The sequence below is a fragment of the Eucyclogobius newberryi genome, unplaced genomic scaffold (genome assembly GCF_026437365.1).
Source record: "Eucyclogobius newberryi isolate DKJ021-1_F unplaced genomic scaffold, fEucNew1.0.hap1 SCAF_8, whole genome shotgun sequence".
Classification (NCBI taxonomy): domain Eukaryota; kingdom Metazoa; phylum Chordata; class Actinopteri; order Gobiiformes; family Gobiidae; genus Eucyclogobius; species Eucyclogobius newberryi.
Genome location: NW_027316500.1, coordinates 5,252,516 through 5,276,964, shown reverse-complemented (window position 1 = coordinate 5,276,964; position 24,449 = coordinate 5,252,516). Strand labels below are relative to the sequence as shown.

The 24,449-nt window shown below is 40.1% G+C and overlaps 1 protein-coding gene across 1 annotated transcript in view; it reads left to right on the top strand.

Annotated features, from left to right (window-relative positions):
* Nucleotides 1–23,917, top strand: part of LOC140351071 (semaphorin-4G-like) — a 38,724-nt gene extending 14,807 nt beyond the window's left edge. The window contains exons 3-14 of the mRNA XM_072436724.1: nucleotides 2,635–2,697; nucleotides 2,816–2,914; nucleotides 5,208–5,298; nucleotides 6,351–6,464; nucleotides 7,200–7,354; nucleotides 10,859–11,034; nucleotides 11,740–11,884; nucleotides 15,057–15,279; nucleotides 16,353–16,468; nucleotides 17,346–17,500; nucleotides 18,723–18,781; nucleotides 22,134–23,917. Of these exons, the coding sequence (XP_072292825.1) occupies nucleotides 2,635–2,697; nucleotides 2,816–2,914; nucleotides 5,208–5,298; nucleotides 6,351–6,464; nucleotides 7,200–7,354; nucleotides 10,859–11,034; nucleotides 11,740–11,884; nucleotides 15,057–15,279; nucleotides 16,353–16,468; nucleotides 17,346–17,500; nucleotides 18,723–18,781; nucleotides 22,134–23,128 (2,391 nt within the window). The 3' untranslated portion in view covers nucleotides 23,129–23,917. The remainder of the gene's footprint in view (nucleotides 1–2,634; nucleotides 2,698–2,815; nucleotides 2,915–5,207; nucleotides 5,299–6,350; nucleotides 6,465–7,199; nucleotides 7,355–10,858; nucleotides 11,035–11,739; nucleotides 11,885–15,056; nucleotides 15,280–16,352; nucleotides 16,469–17,345; nucleotides 17,501–18,722; nucleotides 18,782–22,133) is intronic.
* The last annotated feature ends 532 nt before the right edge of the window (nucleotides 23,918–24,449 follow it).

Here is a 24,449-nt window from a genome sequence, read left to right as displayed (position 1 = left end):
TAGTTTATTACTTCGTTTTTTTTTTATTGTATCTTGATATCTAGCCAATCATGGATGTTTTCAGTTGATGGGGGAAATTAGAACACTCGGCCAGAGCGAGAGAACCCTCCAAGACACAGGGAGAACAAGCACTTTGCTGTGAGGAAAACATACTATGCCATTTCCACTGGTATCATAAATAATAAACCACTTTCCCAAACTCTTACATACAATATGTTAAAAAAAAAAACTTTTCAAACTAGATGATTTGGTTTCTTGTTTTTGCAGTAGGCGGTACTTTCATTCCTAAGTCTAGACAGCCTTGGGATGAATGTGTACAGAACAGATAATGTTGTTAGCATGAGCCTAGCCTTAAGCCAGACAAACTGCTGGGATGTGTCTTCACCTGGAGCGCCGCATGCTTCTTACTTCATGACACTCGCCGATGTGACATTTCAATCTCCTGCGCCGTGTACCTGAGTGAGAACGTTAGAACCGCTCGCCTGGCTCATGCTGTCTATACATTAAGTCCACGGTTTGAGTTATGTAAGGCCTCCAAACCATCTACTCTTCGTATGTAGCCTTTCCAGAGTTGTTCAAACCTCATCCAATTGTATAGACTTGTGCAATTAATCACATTTTAATCGAGATTCAGTCATTTCTAATTGGTTTGGAGTAGTTCAGATCTTTGAGGTAGAAATATGTACATTTTTTAGTTTTAGATGGCAATTATTAAACGTCTTTTTTGTTTAAGTTCAGGGAATTCAAATGAAAAATGTAAGCAATTTTTGTTTGTTTGAGGACAATTATTAAATTTAAATATGTCATTTTTAAAACATATATTATTTTGTCACATCACTCGGTCAAAAGTATTGATACCCAGTAACTTGTTAGCTGCAGTAAAACTTGTTAGCTGCAATAAAAGGTCATGTAAAAACAAACTGCTATTTTGACTGACAGGGACCTACAGCTTTCACAAAGGTCAGATTTTGTGGCAATTTTTCCCTTTTTTCAGATCTCTCTGGCCGGGGCTTGAGTAAAACTTGTTAGCTTCAGTAACTTGTTAACTTGTTTACAGCAGGAAAATCTGTTAGCTGCAGTAAAACTCATTAGCTGCAATACAATGTGTTAGCTTCACTGAAACGTTTGCAGTAAAACATGATAATGCAGTTAGATCCATGTTGCGTTCCGGGTGTCCTCAGAGGTCGGATTTGCCCCTAGAACCCTGAGTTTATTTGAGTTTATCCGAGTTAGCTGATCCAACATGTCTGCGCCCTGCGTTTGAATAAAGTTTTCACCCAACAGTTAAAATATTGATGTACGTTACTTTCGTTTCGTTTATTTCTCTTTAGTTGCTCTCTACTGCCCCCTGTTGTCTGTGAAGCTGCTCCTGTGCTGCCATTGAGCCTCTGCCTTTGAAATACATTGTTGTACTAATATTGCTAACGTCTATACCAGGGGTGGGCAATTATTTTCCTCCGAGGGCCATATTCAAATCCAGGCAAGTGGCGGAGGGCCGGCCCGCGATCATTGGTGTGAAGGAAAAAAAAATCACAAAAATTAAATATCAAATAAAATATCACTTTTCTGTCAAATATAGGCTATTGAATCTATTATTTCATTAATTTCACGTCATATGTATTAAGGATACAAGTGCAGACAGATGCCTGAGGGGAAAAATAATAATAATAATATTACTTGGACAAGCTTGGCGGGCCGGATTGAAAGGCCTGGCGCGCCAGATGTGGCCCACGGGCCGTAGTTTGCCCACCCCTGGTCTATACGGAGCTAAAGACAACAAAAGCAAAAGTTCACATTCAAATGTTGATTTAAAACTTAAAAGTAATTGCACTGTCCGAGTTCAGCACCTTCTTTGGTTTTATTGTTTGATTTCAGGTATTACAGTCCATACACTGTTATGTATTGCTCATATTTTTTTTTATGCTTTTATTTTATTGATTTCCTATAAATATTGTCAACACATTTTGTCAATGTTTCTATTTAATACAATAGTTTTAATTAGTTTTTCTGCCCAAAATTATGACATTAAGGTTTCTAGCTTATAGAAAACGTTTGGCAGTTAGCTCAGCTGGCAACGCTAGTTATTTCAGCCTCATTAAACACTGTGTGAACGTAAAGCTAAAACTAATTTGTACTTTCACTTTACCTTCCCTTTGGCTTCATGTCTATGTAATTGCACTTTGCAAACCACCAGCATATAGTGATCTGAAGTTGTTCATTCAGTGCTGATGAGTAATGTGTAGACCAGGGGTGTCCAAACCTCCTGCCTGGTGCAGACAAGCCAGTATTGGCTTGAAAACCTGTATGATGTATTTAAAATAATGAACAAGTCACACACTTAACAGAACAAACGGGGAATGTCACATCTATTCTTTGTTACCAATATTGTGAGAACAAACATCATGGTTTTACGGTTGCTTTTTGAAATCAAACTTTCTGTTGATAAAGTGAATTGGACATATATATACACAGATTGTTAAACATTTTTTTAGGTATTCTGAGTATGACATGTTTTTTTGCCTCAATTGTCAAATTATTGTTCTTTAGATTCATTGTCACCAGAATAATCACAATTAACAATTGACCACAGAATGCTGACATCCGTACAATTGGCTGCTTGGATGTGTGTTGCAGATTGAGTGGGAAGCGTCTCGGGAGCAGAAACAGCAGTGTCTAACAAAAGGAAAAGATAACAAGGTGGGCTGTTTAGATCTTGTTTTGCTGCTTTCTCATAAATGTTTCTCTCCTGTCTGTCCCAAGGGTTATTCTTTCCTCACTGTAGCACGTACTTACCAGATTATTTTGTATTTTCCAGACCGAGTGTTTTAATCACATCCGATTGCTTCAGAGATTCAACTCGACCCATCTGTACATGTGTGGGACTCACGCCTTCAGACCTCTCTGTGCATACATAGTAAGTCCAACAGGAACAGGCGCAGTGATCAGGCTCCTCACTTTACTTATTATGTGTTAGACTAGATCACAAATATTTAAAGTGCATATTGCAGGTTTGGCTATTCATTTCAGTAAAACAGTTAGTTTTCCCTAGTTTGACAATTTTGGTGGTAAGTGTAGTTTTATCATTTTAGTTTATACCGGGAATTTAGTTGAACTAATATGTACTTCCTGGTTTGAGGCAGCAACTGTAATATACACTAGGGCCAAAGCTTGGCTAAAGTTATAATAGTTATAATTTGACAAATAAAAATAGAATGCACAAAAACCTTTACTTTCTTTTACATTAATGTTTAAACTGTTAGAAAAACGGTCCTTCCCTGCATTTAGGGATTCCTTACTAAACTGAGCACTACTTCCTCTTGTTCTTTTTTCATTTGGTTGATGTGAAACTATGATAAATATTCATTACAGAGATATTATTCCACCAAACAAAGAATATAGAACAAATATAGTTTGTTATTTTGTAAAGACAATACAAGAAGAGGTAAAGTATGATGGATTGACACTTCTGAGGAAGGCGACTGCCATTTGTCAACGTACAACAAAAGAACCATCAAACTAACAAACAAACAGCAAGAAGGTCCTGGGTTCAACTCCTGGGCTGGATAGGGCCTTTCTGTTTGGAGTTTGCATGTTCTTCCTGTGTCTGCTAAGGTTTTCTCCAGGTTCCCCCACAACTAAAACATGTACAATAGGCTCCTCCCCTCTGGGGTCAAAACTCCCCAAAAAGAGGGGACTTTCAAGGTCAATGAATTAATAAATAAATAAAACATTAATACGATTCAAATATAATAACATCAGTAACTTCATAAATGAAAAGTAATTGTTAGTAAAGCTTGCAAATATGCAGGGTAAATTATTATAGAGTTGTTATGCCTTTTACTAATATTTAACCTGGCTCTGCCAGATTGATACGTGTCACACTGAATTGAGTTCTACACAATATCAATCTGGACAGGCTCTCGGCAAAAGCAGTTAGGAAAAGGACATTTTTGAATCTGATTGTTCAAAGTACTGTACAGAGTTCTTCCCCGTCCTCAAATGCACAAAGCACTTCTACGTGCACGTTAAAAAAAAAAACCTAAATAGTCCGTAAATCTGCTCAAATCGGCCAAAGTGTGTGTTGACATCTCGGTGTTTGTTTAGGGTCGTCCTTTTGACTTCTGCTCAAACTACAATCTGCGCTGTGATTGGTCAGGCCCACAGCGGCCGGCTCAAACCGGACAGCGCGAGCCCAGACCCAGACCAGATGATTCTCACGAGTTTGAGAAACAAATATTGCAAGAATTCATCTGGTGTGAGCCAGGTTAACTTGTATTGGCATCAGTAAATACATATGTGATGTAGGTAACTTTGTGTCAGTTTGGAGACTCCAGCAGTGACACATGGAGGTGCACTTAAAGGCATATGGAGGTGCACATGGAGGTGCACGTAAAGGCACATGGAGGAGTAGTTGTGTTCCCCGGTGTTGCCATGGATCTGCTGCTTTTCTCTTGGTCAGATGGCAGACCAGGTTGAGAGAGTGGCTTTGATATATTTGCTTTACAAAGTCCAAAAACGGAGGCGATCGGTTCCAGGGCTTGTCTTGGTCCTTATTCTTGGTAGTGAAATGTGTAGGTTCGTCACTGGAGCGTAATCTCTGATCTCTGAAAAAAGTTCAGCTTTGTCCAACTTATCTGCGCCGGCCGCTTTGTCCGCTCTGGCCGCACGTCCAAAGCGTCCAACGCTCTAACGCCGCGTCCAGCGCTCAAAATGCAGGATTTGCGCTGCAAAAATGCTCAAAACGCTCAAAATCCTTGAGAAGGACTGCTTTTGTGCAATAAAATAGAAAGCTATTTCTAAATCTCAGTGGGACTTTCCTGGTTACATAAAGGTTGATAATAAATAAATAAAACCATACAAAATGAGAAAGAAAACGTGTTTGTTTAGTATAGTTCATGGCAAATAAAATTATGTACTGTGTCTTTAAAACATTGATATATCAATGGAATATTTTTTGTTAATAAAAATGGAGTTGTAGAACCGTTTCAATGATGCACTTTTCATTTCCCATGTTTGTCAAAGGTGCTAATCTTAGTGAGTGCCACCTTTTGTTATTAGGCTGATTTGAGTAGTGGCACTTTTTTGAAGGTTCTGTTCCCTCCTTGTACATCACCAGAATAAGAAATGTGCTGCCTCAGATAAGGAGCCATTAACAGGAAAAATTTACTTACAAATACCTAAATAATGAATGGTATTTTTCTATGCAGGATGAAAAGCGTTTTGAGATGTCGTCCCCTGAAGATGGAAAAGACAAGTGTCCGTACGGTCCAACCACGGGATACACTGGCCTTATTATAGGTGAGTCCAAGCAGCACCCTCCAAAGGTCAGCAGACCACTCAATAAGGGGTTAATGAGAAGCAACAAAATGTAGATGAAGTATTGGTATGGATTTTGTGACCTTTTGCTGTTGACTCCAAATGTTTGTTGCTTTTAACATTCTTGTTGTGGAGCCAAATGTCTGAGTAAAGGTTCAGTGAGTCAGTGAGTAGTTGAAATACTGGTATCAGTAAGCTGTCAGTGGTAATAATGGATTGACACACATACCCAAGACATTTGTCACATGCAGAGGTGAGAGGAAGGACATCATATATTTACATTTGCGCAACTGCAGTCACTTTTAAATCAAATTGTACTTCTCCGAGTTCTCAGACTCCATATTTTTACTTCTGCTTTATTGATATATTTGATAGTGTAACAGTACTCTTTAGGACTGGTAATGGTGTTCAACTAAACTTTTATTAGTGGACTCATTATTTTGGGGGGATTTTAATGGATTTATTACAGCAGAAAGTAAAAGGCTTGTAGTGAGTTTTCTTGAGATTTGGGTGTGACTTGTGACTTTAATCTACCTTTATTTTATTTATTTTCAGATAAATACAGTTTTTTTTTAGTTTTGTGTGTAAATATTTGTAATTGTGCGATCTGCTGTAGTCTCGTGGTCTTGTTGGAGTAGAGAAGTAGTCAAATCTTTTAAATACAATAAATATAAATTTAAAGGCACCTTTAGTCAACTACATACTTTTCATCATTGTTGGAGTATAGATTAACTGAAATTACTCATGGTTGATGTTGGCAATATTAAATTATTTGAATATTTGTGTTTCTTGCACCGTTTCCTCTGAAATTCTTTATTTAATATTTTGTCCTCCCAACAATTTTCAAATTCTAATTATAAATCAGATCGAACAAGCGGTAGAAAATGGATGGATGTTCTAATCTAGACAGTTACCCTTTAAATAACCTATATCTAATAATCAGGGAATGCACACACTATCACTGACGATATGACGTAAGTCTATTAGTAAAAAGATAAGTGTCTAATTTGCCTTGTTTACACTCGTCTCATTAGACCAACAGATCTACTCTGCCACCCAGTATGAGTTCCGGAGTTTTCCAGATATCCGCCGCAACTCTCCGTCTCCCACGCTGAAGACCGAGGACGCACCCACGCGCTGGCTCACTGGTGAGTTTATTTTCAACTGTCACCGCACTTCTTTATAAATGAGGTGTCTGAGCTGGAACTGCAAACAGTCCGACTTGTTGGGCTAATTAGCGTCTTTCAAAAGGAGTCGTTTTTCAAGCGTTCACAGGTCTGCTCTAATAAACACTGATAGTTGTGTCAGGGAGTTGGCTCTTGTGTTATTGTGTCATCTAGATTTTTGGCACAAATTGAATCACTATTGCAAAAAATAGTCACTCAGACATTTAAATAAATACATTAGAAAAGGAACGTGCTATGTGAATATAAATATCTGACACATGAATGGACCATGAAAAATCACTTTATTCCCTTTTTGGGTGATTACACTAGTTTCTGTGTCTTTTTGAGCAAATTTTTTCTCGTTTTAATTATAGATTATGTACTCGATATTCTAATTGTGCATTATCTCCTAAACAATAATTGTGATATTATCATTTTTTTTATATCTCACACCTCTGAACGTAAAATTAAATCATAGTCTGAGGTATTTTTTTTATTATTGTTATTATCTTATTAATTATTATTATCTTATTTTTTATTATTATTATTAATTAATTTAATTAGTTAGTTAGTTAAGCGAGGTAGACTTGGTAATTCTTCCAAAACTATATTGCACACACACATTTTCTTCCGTGGCTAATGCTAATTCGACTCTCCTTAGTGCACCTGAATAGCTCTGACTAAGCTAAACTCACCGGTGCTGATTTCTCCTTACAGAGGCAGACTTTGTGGGCTCGGCGCTGGTGAGAGAAGGCTCAAACAGCCCGACTGGAGACGACGATAAAATCTACTTTTTCTTCACGGAGAGCGCGGAGGAGCAGAGCGCAGCCTACAGCAGCAGCAGGGTGGCACGGGTAGCACGGGTCTGTAAGGTGAGCCAGACTTCTGTAGAGATGTTAAGAGACGGATATATACTGCCCTGAGCGGAGGAGAGGGCTCTATAACAGATGATGGGCTGCTAGCTGGTAACAAGGCCCTGAGGTGGTTAAAGGAACACACTGCAGCTGATGGATGGACTGAGGGTCTGTGGGGAGAGAGAAGGAGAGAGGGAGAACAGAAGGTCTAGAGTCTTCTGAACAACAACGTAGGAAGATAACACATGGTATTGAGTGTAAGTGTCAATTATGAAAGAACAATATTTATCTGGTTGAAAGATGTAATTCTGAATGGATTTTACAAAGGATCAGGAAATAGACACAAGCTAAAGAATTGTATATTACACCTACTCAAGGTGGAACTTTGTGTATTTGTACATCAGTATAGCACAACGTTCTATTACAATGAGCCGGGATCAAAGGATGGATGTCTCGGAGAAAAAGATTAGCAAAGTATTTTGAGGACCATTAGACGGCACAACTTCCACCTGCTGGTCTCCTTGGAATGTTCCACAGTATGGCATTACACTAATTCATCTCCATGGAGACAGTCAGGCCAAGTTACAGGTCAGATCTGTGGAGAGGTGATCACGGCTCGCACACGGTGTTGTTTCGCAATTTTTTTTAGGGGCAATAAAAACGCCTGTACTTTATTAAACACTGGATGGATCATTTTAATGTCATTCGAGCGATCCCTGTTGTTTTCTTCTGGCATGTTTGGCATGTGCGCAGACACTGGAGACTCAAAACAAATGCCATGTGGCGAAATCTGTTTTATGTGTTATTTACAGTTTATGATTGACATTTTGATGTTTGTTTTATATGGTAGTGTATGTCACCTGCACATTGTCTCTGGAACAGTGCCATAAAGAAGATATTGAAAGAAAAACTCAAAAGTGGCCATTTATGACTCTAATATAAAGCAGAACGAAGTCATTTTGGTGATAGAGCGCCCCCTGCAGCTGTATTGTGAAAATACATTGTCAGAAAACAGACGCAAGATCTTGTTTTTTCTTTCTTTATCAAAATAATACAGTATAATCACATACCAAAACATTTAACATTGCCAAGTTTCATTTAAAAAAGTGTCAGGGTTTCTCAGGAGAGTTGTCTTCCAGTCAATGTCGGCAAATGTTACGACGGACACTTTAAATGCAGCTTCACAGTAGTACTTCCTGTCTTTGTATCCATCGCCCACAGCAATTACTATATTAGCAAACCTACAAGTGAAACTTTTATTGCGCTCGATTTCCACACATGTAACGTCTTTATGTTTGAAAATGCTGGATATGTTTTAATTGCTCAGTCTTGGGGGTTTTGTCTGATAGAGAGAGGCTGATGTGACGCTGTGCACGGTGGCCGCTATTCCACTGAATTTGAAGTGTTAAAAATCCCCTATAGCTTTTACCAAATCCCCCAACCACAATTGAGAAAACTTTGATAGTGACCTCAAATCTGTTTATAGCTCTACCAAAAGGCATATAGGCGTGACGTCATCGCAACTGCTCGTATATTGTGGAACATTTCAGAAGGAGCATTCAAATTTCCATTCAGACAAGCAAGTTTACCACCATTAATATAGAATCTGCCTTCACATTTTGCTTAAATACACTGCAATATACCAATGCTATCAAAAAGTACATAAAAACAGACCTGAATGCGACTTCTGCTGAAAGACACCTCACGTCATTTTTGCAGGAATAAACCGTGGCCTTGAATCTAGCGTCTCTTTTGTGCACTTCAGGGAAAATGTGAAAAGGAACTGTATTTGTGCGTCACGGTTTGAAAGGCCCCTGCAGTGTGCTGGCCTGACTCTTTCTGAAGGACGCTCTTTCAAACACAGACCTGTGGATTGGAGTGGATCTCACCTATGGGAAGCCCTGAGCTCATTCACAGTCTGATTAACGCTGTCCTCTGCCATCTGTTGCACTCTTTGGGCGGTCATGTCCAACCTTGAGCCGTCCGCTGAGCTGGGCCGTGTCCTTAATTCACCCGGGACTGACTTCAATGAGTGAGGTGAAATGAATCAACTTTGGCGCTTATTACACGCTTGATATTGATGTGCTGATGGGAAAGAATTATTAACATGTTTTTATTTATTCACCTTTATTTAACCGGATAAAAACAAGGGTGACTTGGGGCAAAGGGAAAAACACAAATCCATTATTGTGAGAAGACTTTACAATTATTGAAACCATAAAAAGCATGAAATCCTTTATTCACACATGTTGCTGTGTGTTAAAAGTGATTTGTATCTATACATTAGTTTAATATTTCTTTGGAAGTGTTGTGTCCTTGTATTGTGTAATGACATATTATCTTCCATGTTTTGTAGAATAGATTTATCCTGGCATTAGGGCTGCAACAATTAATCCAAATATTTGTGATTTATCGTTTATTTTCTGGTCTTTATCAGGAATTTGTATGGACTATAAACATAATTCTCAGTTGCAGCCCACACTTGCAACTGTACAGGCTGTAGGACTTTTCTGATAGGTTTGGTCAAAGTCCAGGTGTGAATGCTCCCGCGGACCGTGATCCGGGTCTCAGTCTGGACAAAGGTCTGGTCCTGTGTTGTGAGAACTCAAAAGTTTAGACCTTTGGACCAACTCCAGGAAGTGGCAGGTGTTGGACCACACACAGACGAGTGAGCGTGAGGAAGACAGAAACCAAGCGTGAGAAGGTTATGAACTACAGTAAAGTCACGACACAGAGGTGCAGAGGTACGCTCTCGCTTTCATCAATCATATAACTAGACAAAATCATTACAAACCAAACTGCTCAAATACACCCAGTTGCTTGTTTGCTGCTTGGCCTTCAAATCAACAAATGCACCCACAAAGAGCTTAAAGCAACGAAAGCAGAGAAGAGTCATCTGTATACAACACCCATAATGTCTTCACACAGCAAACAGTGGCCAAAATGACCCATGTACCAAACGCACATATCAGAACATGAGCATATGCACACTAGATGACTACACGGTCCAAAGTAGAGGATGAACCGCTAAATATAAACTGGTACTTATGACGTAGTATTCTGCCGTTTCCACAACCGTCCAGCTGGTCTTTTTAGTGATCTGTAAATTCCATTCACACGTGGCACTTCCATAGCTTTTGCTTTAATCCCATCCTATATCATGCTGTTTTGGAAAGAGAAAGTAGACGGCCGTGTGTAAGAGCTAAACGCAAACTCTTTCCAGCTGCCCAATGCTGCTTCTGATCGGTCACTTTTCACGTTGATCGATCTTTAGCACCAGATTTATCTTAAGCTCATATTCATTTCCCAAAACAAAGAAAAACTGCTCATCATTTTATTACTCTCGGAATAGTTTAATATACTTCAAGGAGGTGGTGTGAGACCAAAGTTAAAAGTTCTAAGTCCGGACCTCTGTGCAGACTTTCAGACGTAAATCCACCCCGAGAGTGACTGACGGGTATGAAATCTACCTTCCTGCTGGACTCTCGCTCAGGCTGACCGTGATGTATTCTGCCCCCACAGGACGACAGAGGGGGGCACCTGACTCTACAGAAGCGCTGGACATCCTTCCTCAAAGCGCGCCTCATCTGCTCCCTGCCCGAGTTCAACTTCCACTTTAACATGCTGCGCAGCGTCTTCGTCCTGCCGGCAGCCACGCCAGAAGACACGCTCTTCTTTGGCATTTTCGGACCGGAGTGGTGAGTGCAAACTTTGGTCCTGTCGGGTTTTCAAAGCGAGGGAGCAAATGCAAATGAGTCTGATGGAGATAAAACAGGGACAATCAATAAACTTGGGATTGAGAAGCGAGAGAGTCAGATGAAAGAGGTTGCACTTTTTGTAAACAGGCAAAAATCTATTAGGGAGTTTAAAGGAGTTTTACAAAGGATATGGAATGATTGAAGTGGAGTCAGAGGGTGTTAGGACGATCTGGAAACGTGAAGAGGGTTATAATTTTAGCTTGTAATTATTCAAAAGGGTTAAGTTGTTATAAAGTAGAATAAAAAGAGCTAATTATATTTAAACCTCTGTTGATTCCGCTGACTAAAGAAGACACTATGCTTTTGTCTGTACAACTATGATATTATGATGAATGTGCACTTGTCCAACTATTAACCTATCATGCAAAACGACAACAAAACTATATCAAACGACTCGCATGAAAGTGACTTATTGCAGCCCTCGACTTGCCTGTGTTGTTTTTACTTCCCGGCGCGCCTATTTATCCGATTGTGCACTTGCTATCTGTCTTCCTTCGCTTTCATCCTGTTCCTTTATTCCTGTCATACTTTAGCAGCCCACTGTACTCGCGCCGGTAGTTACTATGACAACCCGGAGTTTATTGCTGTTATCGTGCGCCGCCTGCTCTTTCTCATCTGGTCCTGCTCGTGCGTTTGTGTCTTTAGGAAGAACGTCAAAGCTTCTGCAGTGTGTCGCTTCACTCTGTCTGAAGTGCGGGAGGCTTTCCAAGGGCCCTATATGGAAACGCAGGACTCGGGCTCCAAGTGGAAAGAGTACAGCGGGAAGATACCTGACCCCCGGCCCGGAACGGTAAACAGACCGAGCGCCTTGCATGCTTTCTGTGCGATCGTATCCAGCCTGGATAAAGCAGATAAAAGTAATCAGGCATCGCAATGAAGAATGCACTGCAAAAAGTGTCAAGTAGAACACTTAAAATGACGATGGAAGTTGGCCTGGAATGTCAATCGATCTTATATTTATTCAATTTCAGCTCTTCTTATTATTAAAAAATGCTGGTTTCCATGGAGATGGGTTTAACGCCATACTGCGCAAAAACAATGACATCTTCATGGAGTCGAGCAGGTGCTAGACCCATGCACCAGCAAAGTTACACAGTGCACCTTTAAGAATATTTCTCACAGTACGATATTGTGGTATGAACCCCACGGTAAGATATTTATGGTGCTATAGTGAGAAGGGCCCCTTTCTAAAGAAGGGCCCCTTTCTAAAGTGTAAAATCATGCCAAGAATCTACACAGTGGACAGCCTGGTGGAATAATACAAGTGAATATAACATAAAATGTACCACTCTCTTATTCTGTAAAGCACTTTGATTAAGGCCCTACTTTGTTTTGTGCTCGACAAACACATTTAATGGATACAAATGTGAAGGTCCAATAAAAACTTTGCAGTAAAGCTTATATTTAGTGTATATTTTTTTATATAGGTGTTTGTCAAGGGTTTTGTTTTTCTGCACTCAGGACCTTGTGCTGCTCTAAAGTTTACAGCCCAAACAAGACTTTATGATGAATTCCTAGAACTTTTCTGAGTCATATTGTCAAACGAGTCCTCACGGTTCTCGTATTTCTCGAATATTTAATAGACCCATGAGTACTTCAGCAGAGCTACTGTTTGTCATCTCCTTTTCCACTTTAGCGCTTGTTGTCTTTGTCAAATCAAACCAAATCTGGGACTTCATGGCAGCAGGTTTTGCACAGTTCATCCATGTGTGGTTAATGCAAGTGTGGAAAAGGCGTAGCATGCAATCTTACTGACACAGCACAAAGGATCATGGGATATGTAGTCATCTTCACTTTACCGCTGTGAAGTGAACTCTTATTGCCAATAACATCACATCCTCACTAAAAACACTGCAAGCTTGTTTCAAGTAATAATACACTTACTGATGGGCAGATCAATACTATAATAATATTAATAATAATAATGTATCGATACTGACTGAGGTATTGAACATTATAGATTCTCATGCAAAAATATCTGTGCATACTTTTTCTTTATTGTTTTAATGAGATGATATTTATCAAGTTTTTCATTTTTAGATCAAGCTGTGGCACAATGAAAATAGTTATAGCTCCATATTCTTAGGTAAATTCTTACTAGATGTGTTTCAAAGTATTTTAATACACACCTCATTGGTATCGGTATTGCCTATCCCTAAATAAAATAGTAGAATATAGTATTTGAAGCTAATTAGATATTGACTTATCCACACAGTGTGTTTATGTACTTTCCCGGTTGAATAAATGTCAATAAATAAAAGTATGTACGTGTTGGATTGCAGAATATTCTTAAATTGGGTAGTTTTTACTTTGCTTTATCTAAATTACTTTATCTAAAACTGTATCTATGCCTAGAGGGAACCCTGGATTATTTGACGTGTCAGCCAGCGGAAGATAAAAGGAATTAGGATGACATTTCTTAAAACCTGTCAGAAATAAAATCTAGTTAATAAATGATCTCTGTCTAAAATCAGAATTCAGATCATTTCATCTCATAAACAGTTGTACAGTGCACTCGCACACACAGAGCGAGATGATGAGGAATGATATGGCAGATACTCCACATTCCCAGGGGCTGTAAACACAACCAACCTATTTATTTTCTCTCCGGGCTCATGATACAGAGGCTTATAGCAGCTGCAGCAGCCAATCGCAAATAAATGAATTGGTATCGTCTCTCTACACTAACACGGTGAGGCTTAATTTCACCGCTCCATAAAAGGAGTGATGATGTGGTCAGGGATTTGGACGAGGGAGCGTGAGAGCTTTTGGAGCCGGCTGAAATCATGTGAAAAGGACGGAGAAGGGAGTCGGGTGGAGATGTTGTGAGGCGGGTGGAGATAGTGCTTAGACCAGAGCATGTCAGCACAAGCCGCCTGCTGAGCCCACACCGCTCTAGTGTTTATGAAGTATATGTACGTGTACTGTGAATGAAAGTATCCCACAGGCAAGTCGTTTCTTTGTGTAGGAGTATAAAAAAGACGGTAGCTGAGTCTCTGCTCTATAGAACCTGGGATTGTGTCGTCAAGACTCAGCACATTTTGAGTTAAGATAAGATAAGATATTCCTTTATTGTCCACACATGGGGAAATTCCATTGTTGCAACGCAGGTAGATACAGAGGAAAAGGACAGATAACTTATAGGAAGTTTAAAAAACACTCTTAGTAGAAGAACTCTTATAAACAAAAACTCCTATAGACAGAAACTCTCATTTCTTAATAAGGAATGGAGGGGGAAAATAAAATAAAATAAAAACAGCTAGTAAGACAAGCTAATACTAATAATAATGGTAAAAGTATTATTATTATTATTATTATTATGATAATACTAATAATAATGGTTAACGGTGCTGTGCCTGATTTTTATGAATAGAGAAATAAAAAAAAACATTTTAAACTCATGATTGAACTTGCCTAATGCAGTCGAAGTATCCTTATTATTCACCATGACTAGTTATAAACGCTTTTAGTTAAACGCTGCCCTATTGTTAGATCCAGATTTTCACATTATGCTTATGCTTTTGCAATATATCTATGTTGGGGCAAAATAGATTTCTATTGGCTACAGCCCCTTTAATCCAAACATAAATGCACCGATACCAGTATAAATATTGATACTGGAAAATGTAATGGATCGAGTATGAATTCCCTGTGTGATACTTCAATTAGCCATTTTGAGAATATATACGTATAAATATTTTTACCGGCCTCAGCCCAATAAACATTGACATTTCAAAGCCTACAGAATTCAGTAATGAGTTTATTTTATAATGTTTTTCTAATATTAAAAAAGTGATGTAATTGGTGTACAGACTTTAAAATTCAGTTTTAGAACTCAGCTTTACTTTTTTTAACTTTTTCTTCACAAACTGCAAGCAAATTGATAAATATTTAGCACAAGGACAGGATCATGCTAAGAAAAGACCAACACATTTGTGACCGCACCCTTCTCCTCTCGACAGTGTATCACAGACTCTCTGCGGGCCAGGGGCATCAACGTGTCCACCTCTCTACCAGACGACGTGCTGGACTTTGTGAGGAGGCACCCTCTGATGTCCCTGCAGGTCCAGCCCGCAGACCGGAGACCCCTGCTGTTCAGGAGGACCACCGACTACACACAGTTAGCAGTGCATGTGACCCAGGCTGTGGACGGACAAGAGTATCATGTCTTGTACTTGGGCACAGGTGTGTATGAGGAGGATTTATTTGGTTTATTTCTATGTTTTTCAAAGTATGTACATTTACTCTGGCTTTATTGATGTACAAGAAATTTGACCTGGTCCTCAATTATACAAAAATACTTTAAAAGGACACATATTATGCTAAATTGACCTTTTTGCACGCTTGTTTGATGAATCTGGTTCAGTGAGTCCTCTCCCTCTGAGGCTCGAGAAACACTCCATTCCAAAGGTCCCAGTTTTGTGACGTCAAAGGTAAAGCTCTGAGATCTGTGACGTTTTTCCCCAGACTCGTTCTGAGCTTTTCAAATCACATTCATTTCAACTGCGTGCCTGCATTAGCATGTTGAGGCAAGCTAGGTTTGTTTATCTCCCCCTATGTAATTGCTCTGTAGCCAATAGATGGAGTTCTAACTAAATTCCTGCCAGGTGAACGGCCTGACTGAAATTGAGGGTGCTTTCTTTGGATTTTTTTGTTTTTTTTGTAAGTTCTAAAACATCAGATGTAAAGGTTTTCCTTTAAAGGTTAATAACAATAGAAATAATGCATAATATTTGTCCTTTAAAGCAGTGATTCCAACCTTTTTCTCCCAGCGACCCCTAACTTTACCCTTCAATACATTGGTGACTCAAACATCCTTCTCCTTTCTGGGAAACTAGTTTTTTCTATAATAATTCTGTTTAATAAAGATATTATAGAACATTAATTATAATAAAATACATTACAAAGCAATTAACATGCCATTCCTTCATTAAAATTCACAAAATCTAGTTTAACTTCTTGTCCTGCCCTATAAAACTTCTGGTCAAAAAACACTAAAAATTAACAGTCAGAATCAAGAAGGTGCAACATAAAGTAAAAGTAAAAATTGTATTTAAAGTTCAGGGTTCATTGGTTTGATATAGAAATTAATTATCATTTAATACGGCAGTAAAACCATAAACGCTCATAAAGCCCTTGTGTTTGCACTTTAGTCTGTATTGCTTTGTATGAGTTTGACAATGGAGAGAATGATCGATTCTATTGAAGGCTTTCCAGAAAGTGTGTAAGTGTTTAAATGAGGGACTTCCTGTGCTCAGACGACGGCTGGCTGCACAAGGCTGTCCAAGTGGAAGGTCAGCTGCACATCATCGAGGAGCTGCAGCTGCTGGACGAGCCGGAGCCTGTGAGCAGCGTACTCGTGTCCACAGAGCAGGTCAGTCCACTCACAGGGACGAGCACAGGTCACACTCGGCCTGGGACTCATCTGCAGCAACAAGACCAGGGGCTAAAAGAGGTTACGACCGGGACCGGGGTGATGAGCGTGTTTCCCCAGCTAACACTCAAAGTTTGTAGAATGGAACGTATTTTCGATTTAGCAGCAAGACTAAATGAACAAACAATTATCAAGAGTGTGTCCTGTATAAACTGTGTGTAGAATTATAGTTGTTGATAAGAAGTGTTGTCGGAAACTTGTCAGTTGCATTCACAGTTTGAAGTGCACTCGGCTCAATGTGTGACGTAAAAACATAAAACCGGTCGCCCCAGTGGCACTGAAGGATGGGTCAAATGCAGACGACACCTTTTCAAACATTTTTGCTAAAACACTGATTAAAATGAGCCCTAATTCAAACTAAAGCTGTGCCTGAACCTTCTGGAGTGCAAACAAACGACTGGACTCTGTGAAGTTGACCCTCTGTAGTTTTGGCCTTTGTCCTTGTCCGTTTAAAAGGCCCAATCATCATAATTGTTTTATTTGTGGTTTTGGAGAACAAACTGACCCTGATTCATTTTAGAATGTTTGATTTGACTGAAAAGAAATGGGTTACAGTGTTCTTTTTATGTTTATCCTCTTGAGAGTTTCCTTTTATCAGATGATGGACAAAATAGAATTAATAAAGGAAAAAGTCTGACCTCTCACTGGTGGTCCAACTGCCTCTTATTTAAGCAGTGACATTTGTAACTCTTGTTTTATGGGATTCATTGACAATTCCAGAATTTCATAGTTTGTTTTTCTGGTTAAACGTTAGTGGAATCTTCTTTACCCTGTTTGATCGTGCCATAGTCCCATTTCTGACCCTCTTCCTCCACAGATGAGCGTGTACGTGAGCTCCCCGTCCGGTGTGCTCCAGCTGCCCCTGTCCTCCTGCGCCCGCTACTCGTCCTGCTACGACTGCGTCTTCTCCCGGGACCCGCACTGCGCCTGGGACGGGGACAGCTGTGTGGACATCCTGCCTCTCTCCAACAGGTAGGGGCACGACTTGTGTTTAGTGTGTCGCCGCGACTTGTCCCAGGGCAGTTGTGTAACCCCAGCTCCGGCTCAAACGTCATTGGACAAAGAAGGTAAACATAGTGTGAGGTGGCGTTCTGATCAAACGTGATAGAGATGCTGTCTGGGTACGACGCGATTATGTGGCAGTGAAAGAGTAAACGTGCAACTGTACAGCCTTCTCCGTGTAGAGCGTGATGATCAAAGCACATCGGATCGTACGAGGCATCAAGAGTAGGTCAAGCCCAATGGATCGCATTTGATCAGATATGAACGTGAGGATTGTTGAAAGTTCCAAAGAGAAAGTATGTTCGAGTGCTATGGTTTATGCACCTATGATTCTACTCTGAATATCAAACGTATGACATGTCGGATCCACTAAACAGATTTATTTTTTTTTACATTTGTCACAGTGACTAAAATGCCCCAGGGAGCGGCTTCATGTTCGACGCTGCAGAATTTTAATTGCTCGTGTTTTTCTTAACTGCAAATGTTTTGTTTTTTTACTGACATAAACTGGATGTCAGTCACTTTTTATGAAAGTAAAAAAATCTGAAAAAATAGCACTTTACAGTAGCTTAGAAGGTGGTGTATTACAAGCAAATAAAGCAAATTTAAATCATGCCAAATGAATCTGTCCTTTAGGCGCCCAAGGGTTAAAGTAATACCAACTTTACTTTTGTCCTTATTGGCCATCAAAGTAAACGAAACTAATAATACATAGATACACTATGTATTATCTTGTTTTTGTTCTTTAATTAATTACTGTAATTAAAATATGTCAAAACTATTTCAAAAGTGTATTTCTTTGGTTGTGTATTACCTCACTTTTATGGTTTCTATATTCAAAATAATAAAGGACGGACAACCAAACAAATTCAACAATAAAGAACATTTGGGACCTATTTGAGTTTTTTTTTTTTTTGCTTAGTTAGCATAGTTCACTTTTTGAGTTTTTTTATCCTGTGATGTGTGTTTCTTTTCTTTAAACTATTATTCAACATGTTGGATGGTTATATAAGATTCACTGCATAAAGCGTATCAATCTAAAATTTCTCACCAAATTAAAACTTAATTATGAGAAGGATGAAGAGCCACTAAAGACATGTTACATTGTTTGTGTAGACAAATGTTTCAGACAAAATATAGCTTTGCATTACATTACACAAACATCTTTTTAACTCCCTGTTTACATCCACAGATCTACTTTAATCCAGGACATCCAACACGGCAACCGAGGATGTGAAAACTATCATCAAGGTAAAGACGACAAAATAAATCCAATATCTGCCAAAGCAATCTTACTATTCTAGGAAAAAGCTCTCTCTGCATGATAAACAGTCATTAAGAGGAAGGCGCGGCGAGACGGAGATGCTAACTTGTCATGAGAGGACCTTCTTTGAAACGTGATTAGACATACTGTGCCGGAGAAACTCCATCTCGGCAGAAGAATCCACTTGGTATTCGGGGCAGGCAAATGTCTCGTCTCACTTTGCACTCTCCAATCTGTTCAAACGTAGCCACCGCCGCTGCCCCCTCATTGTTCTTTCATGACACAGAAGTTCACCCTCCACATTTTAAACACATTTAGACTCATTTGATAACCACAATTAAGGAATGACACGTGTCAGAGGCCGAGCTGTTGCTGCCGTAAGTCAAGCTAATGATTAAGGAATGTTAATAGGCACTATTGCGCGGCGCATTTAGCATCGTGATCGGCTAATCAACCTTTAACGGCCACGCATCAAACGTGTCAGTTTCACTCCAATTAGTGCGCGGCATCACTCAGCCGACGTTCATTAGCGCTGTTACAAACGCTGCATCAGAGGCTCACGTCTTTAACTTAGAAAATAACTCCATTTGCAAAGTATTTATGTTTTCTTGCGCACATTACAATGCTGGTTTATTGGGCCGTTTGATTTTGAGTGGGGGAAAGCAGCCAGGTTTAGTGTTGTGAGAATTGTAGTTTTGTGAATGTTACTGACAAACAGAGCGCTGTCGACCTGTGAATATACATAAATGACTCTTAAATGAAGCTTACACTGTAAAGTTGCCAGCGTTAGCCACTTACCTTAGCTTGAGCTGTTCAAGATCATCATCACAGGCAAAAAGTGGAGCGATCCAGTCCGTTTGTTGTTGAATATGATTTATTATTATGATGATTTGTTTATTAGTAAGTGTCAGGCAGATTTGACCAATATCTATTACAGAAATCCATTTTATCTGAGTTTTGCGGACTGTGTGGTGAATTTGTACCATAAACAAGGGCCAAATCCATTTAAATTATATTTATATATAATATATTTACTTTGTTAATTATTGTCTAAATTGGGAGAAAAATGTGTCCGTTATGTGTAAATTGTCAGCTCTACTTCCTTTTTACTGTCTACATGTTACTCTTTTTTTTTTACTCTGAAAATAAAATAATATTAATAACCTAAAAAAAATAAACAGAACAAAACAAATACATGACAGAGAGGGAACAACTTTACATTTTTCTTCACAAACTGCCACATGATTGATGTAAAACTATGATAAATATTTGCCACAAGTTCTATCCCAGCGAAAAACGTAATACATAAAAAAACATGAGAACCAGTCACATGCACTGTAAGTTGTTATATTAATATTTAAATTTACTTCAATCACAAAGGACACATAATAGATCTTTATGAGACCTGTTGCTATGTAATATTTGTGCTCACTAGCTAAAGTTGTTTTGTATCAGTTTTTATTTGTAATACTAGATGCACCATGCTAATAATACAATATAAAACTTGACATCCCTCGAGGAAAATGAGAATATTACAGGCAGATAATGACAACAGAGATTTCAGAACTAAATTTAAAAAAAAAAGAGATTCCAGCATGAAACAATCTCATGAATCTATTATTACAATGTGTATTTATATTTCATAGTTAACAGTCCTGTATGATCCCATGTTAAATCTACTTTTGGGTGCATACTGAATGAAATATGTGATTGAGAGGAACATAAATAATGCACAGCGCTCCGGGAGCTCGATACAGGTAGTGCCCAGAGTCTGATGTAGTGAGCTCTGTAAAGCATCAGTGAGAAGACGAACGTGCTGGAGATGGACTGGTAACACCCAGATAGTGAGATAATGAGCTAAAGAACAGTCAGCCAGGCTAAACAACAGATGGTAATGTGAGGAAAACAAAGCAGTTATTTAGTGTGCGTGGCCATAATGAGTGAAAGGTTGATTTAATTTGTCAGTTTCCTCCAAAATGTAGCTTGTTATTTTTAATGATAATAGAGGGAAAATGGAAATGGTTTGGAGACATAGCTGTATGTTTGTGCTATAATAAAGTATGTTTGTGCTATAATAAAACAAGGATCTTATTAGTTTTATGATTTACATATAATATTGGTGAATTAGCTGTGTCATTTGACTTGATCGCTTTTTATGAGATGAAAAAAGTCAATTAAGTTTATTTTTGTTACGCCCAAAATCACAGGGAGAAAGTGAAATACAGATTAAACAACGATGTCCCAGCATCCCCTGTCCTTAGACAGATGTCCCTGTCCTTAGACAAATGCCCCTGTCCTTAGACAAATGTCCCTGTCCTTAGACAGATGTCCCTGTCCTTAGAACAATGTCCCTGTCCTTAGACAAATGTCCCTGTCCTTAGACAGATGTCCCTGTCCTTAGACAAATGTCCCTGTCCTTAGACAGATGTCCCTGTCCTTAGACAAATGTCCCTGTCCTTAGACAAATGTCCCTGTCCTTAGACAGATGTCCCTGTCCTTAGACAAATGTCCCTGTCCTTAGACAGATGCCCCTGTCCTTAGACAGATGTCCCTGTCCTTAGACAAGTGTCCCTGTCCTTAGACAGATGTCCCAGCATCCCCTGTCCTTAGACAGATGACCCTGTCCTTAGACAGATGTCCCTGTCCTTAGACAAATGTCCCTGTCCTTAGACAGATGTCCCTGTCCTTAGACAAATGTCCCAGCATCCCCTGTCCTTAGACAGATGTCCCTGTCCTTAGACAGATGTCCCAGCATCCCCTGTCCTTAGACAAATGTCCCTGTCCTTAGAACAATGTCCCTGTCCTTAGACAGATGTCCCTGTCCTTAGACAAATGTCCCTGTCCTTAGAACAATGTCCCTGTCCTTAGACAGATGTCCCTGTCCTTAGACAGATGTCCCTGTCCTTAGACAAATGTCCCTGTCCTTAGACAAATGTCCCTGTCTTTAGACAAATGTCCCTGTCCTTACTCAAATGTCCCAGCGTCCCCTGTCCTTACACAAATGTCCCAGCGTCCTCTGTCCTTAGACCCTCCTTCTCGGCAAAGACAAACCACCAGTTTTGTAAGTTGAGCGCTGATATCTTCTGCACAGTTTTAAGTCCATAAATCATCTCTAGACTTGTTTTAAGTGCTTCTGCCATCAGATTGCGTTCATTAAAATGTGTGTCTGCATTAGCATGTTAGGAGGAAGCTAGCTTTGTTTAAATCTTTTTTTTTTTTTTTTTAAGATGCCAAAGCAGAGATACTAAAAAGCATGTTTGTAGGACAATAACGGTAGAAATAATGGATCACATTAGTTATTTAAGTCACTATTAAACCATATTTCCCTCTCTTTTCCAGCGGTGGTGCAGAAGAGCCGGTCGGTGCGTGTGGGCGACGACGTTCTCCTCCAGTGTGAGCTCACCTCTAACCTGGCCTCCCCCATGTGGAGCCAAGACGGGCGCGACCTGCTCGGCTACGGCCTCAGCTCGGGGGTCCGCACGGGCACCGACGGGCTGCTCATCATCGACGCCAAACCCGATCAAAGCGGACTGTACACCTGCTACGGCGCGGAGAACGACATCCGGGTTCCTATAATCTCCTACAACATCACGGTTCAAGAAGACACACCTGCGCTTCACAACACCGAACCTGCCGAGGATTTCCACGTCTTCACTTTACCGACACCGGAGGAGGCCACTTCCACCGAGCGTCCGCAGAATCCGCTCCCCGCTCCCCGTCTGCCCAAAACCAACCTCCTCAACCCGCAGAACATGGAGGCGCTGTACCTCACGCTAATCACCATTCTGGGAGGTCTATGCATCGTGCTAACCGTGGTGCTACTTTACGTGGGATTCTGTCTACGTGTCAATAACCGGGGGAAATATTCTTTGCGTGCCGCCTCTGCCTCTTACCCCAAAAACAAAAGAGCCAGCAAAAACCGGAAGCACCGAAGCTCCGCCAACATGGAGCTGAAAACCATCTCGTCGCATTGTAACGGCTACGCTAACGGTAACGCCAAGCATCACAACGGGAATATTCAAAACGGCGGCCTGCTCCAGATCGTGCCCGGGGAAGGGCAGACCACGTCCAACAGGGATTCGCCGCCGCCGGCCCCGCCCCTCCCGCCGACGCCGAATCGCCAGTCGCCCGATTGTGAATTCGGCAACGGGTTAGCGGCGACCCTGCCTAGCATGCTACGAAGGATAAACGGAAATAGCTACGTGCTACTAAGACAGAACGATTCAGCGAATACGTCGCCGAACGGATATTCTTTTACAGATGAACTGAATAAGATGTTAGAAAAGAGGAAACACACGCAGATACTGCCTCGGCCGGACGAGAGCTCTGTGTAGCGCCGCCATGTGGTGGGAGGACTGCACTTGAAGAAATCTGGTGCTTAAGTGCCTGGTATTTACCATTGCAAAGGACTAACGCAATGAGTTGACTTTTGAGCTACACTGTTAGGCATACCTCCTTCCAATTCCACCACAACAAAAATTGCAAATCGGTACTAATAATTCTACCTCATCGCAATCCATGCCCAGAGGAACACAACGACTTTATGCAGTTTCAAAATCTCAAGCACAAAACGGGACTAAGCGTGAATGGCTTCTGCTACAGGGGCACCATATTTGGACGCGATGGGGAAACCGGAGGGCAGCTAGCCAAAATGAGTTTGCACTGACAACTGCACAGATGGCCTATGCATTTTTAAAGAGTGTCATTGAGTCTTTATAAATATTGAGTGAACCAAGAGCGGAGGAGGACTTTGGTTTGCAGTGTTTTTAATTAAGCTGATAGACTAACTCCAACTACACAGTAAACACCAGCTACTTTTAAAATGGTGAACTAATCATTATTTAATATACAAGTTTTCCCCGTGGCTATAACTCTGTGTATTTAAATTGACAATTAATATTTAACCGTGTTTTTTTTCTAATTTGTTCATATAAATTAGGCATTAATATTACTGTTAATGCTATGAAGTATTACATGTTTTAAATAGGGATCATTTCACCATTTTTAACTCAAATTGACAGTATTATTTTTTATATGAAGCACTTTAACGATATTGATGAAGGACTTCCAAACTAAATTAAGTGACACCATTTTTGTGGACCTTTCAAAATAAAATGTTCAAATCAAGAGCCGGACGTGGGAATCAGACGACAGACTTCATGGATCTCCCACATGAGAGAGGAAGAGCGGGGAAGAGCGAGGAAGAGCGAGGAAGAGCGGGGAAGAGCAAGGAAGAGCGGGGAAGAGCGCGAGGAAGAGCGGGGAAGAGCGAGGAAGAGCGCGAGGAAGAGCGAGGAAGAGCGGGGGGAGTGCAGCACGCAATAAAACCGAAAAGGTAAATAGTTTTTATGGCCTCTTCCCACTCGCCGGCCCCGGCACTTTGCCAAACAAGCACTTAACGACACGCATTAGCTGAGGTATTTAGCTGTGTCCCAATCTGAAAGATGATGAAGCATGTTTGAAATATCCCTCGGCCGTGCTCCACATGATGCTGATGGTGTTATATATATATATATATGACTTGAATTTGAATATGTAAACAAGTCCAAACTACTTTAAGATGAAGTATAGATATTTTACATATTAGCTTACATAAAGTTATGTCATGTGAAGTTAGAAAAGGCTTTATGCTGCACTGGGCGTGATAGCAAACTT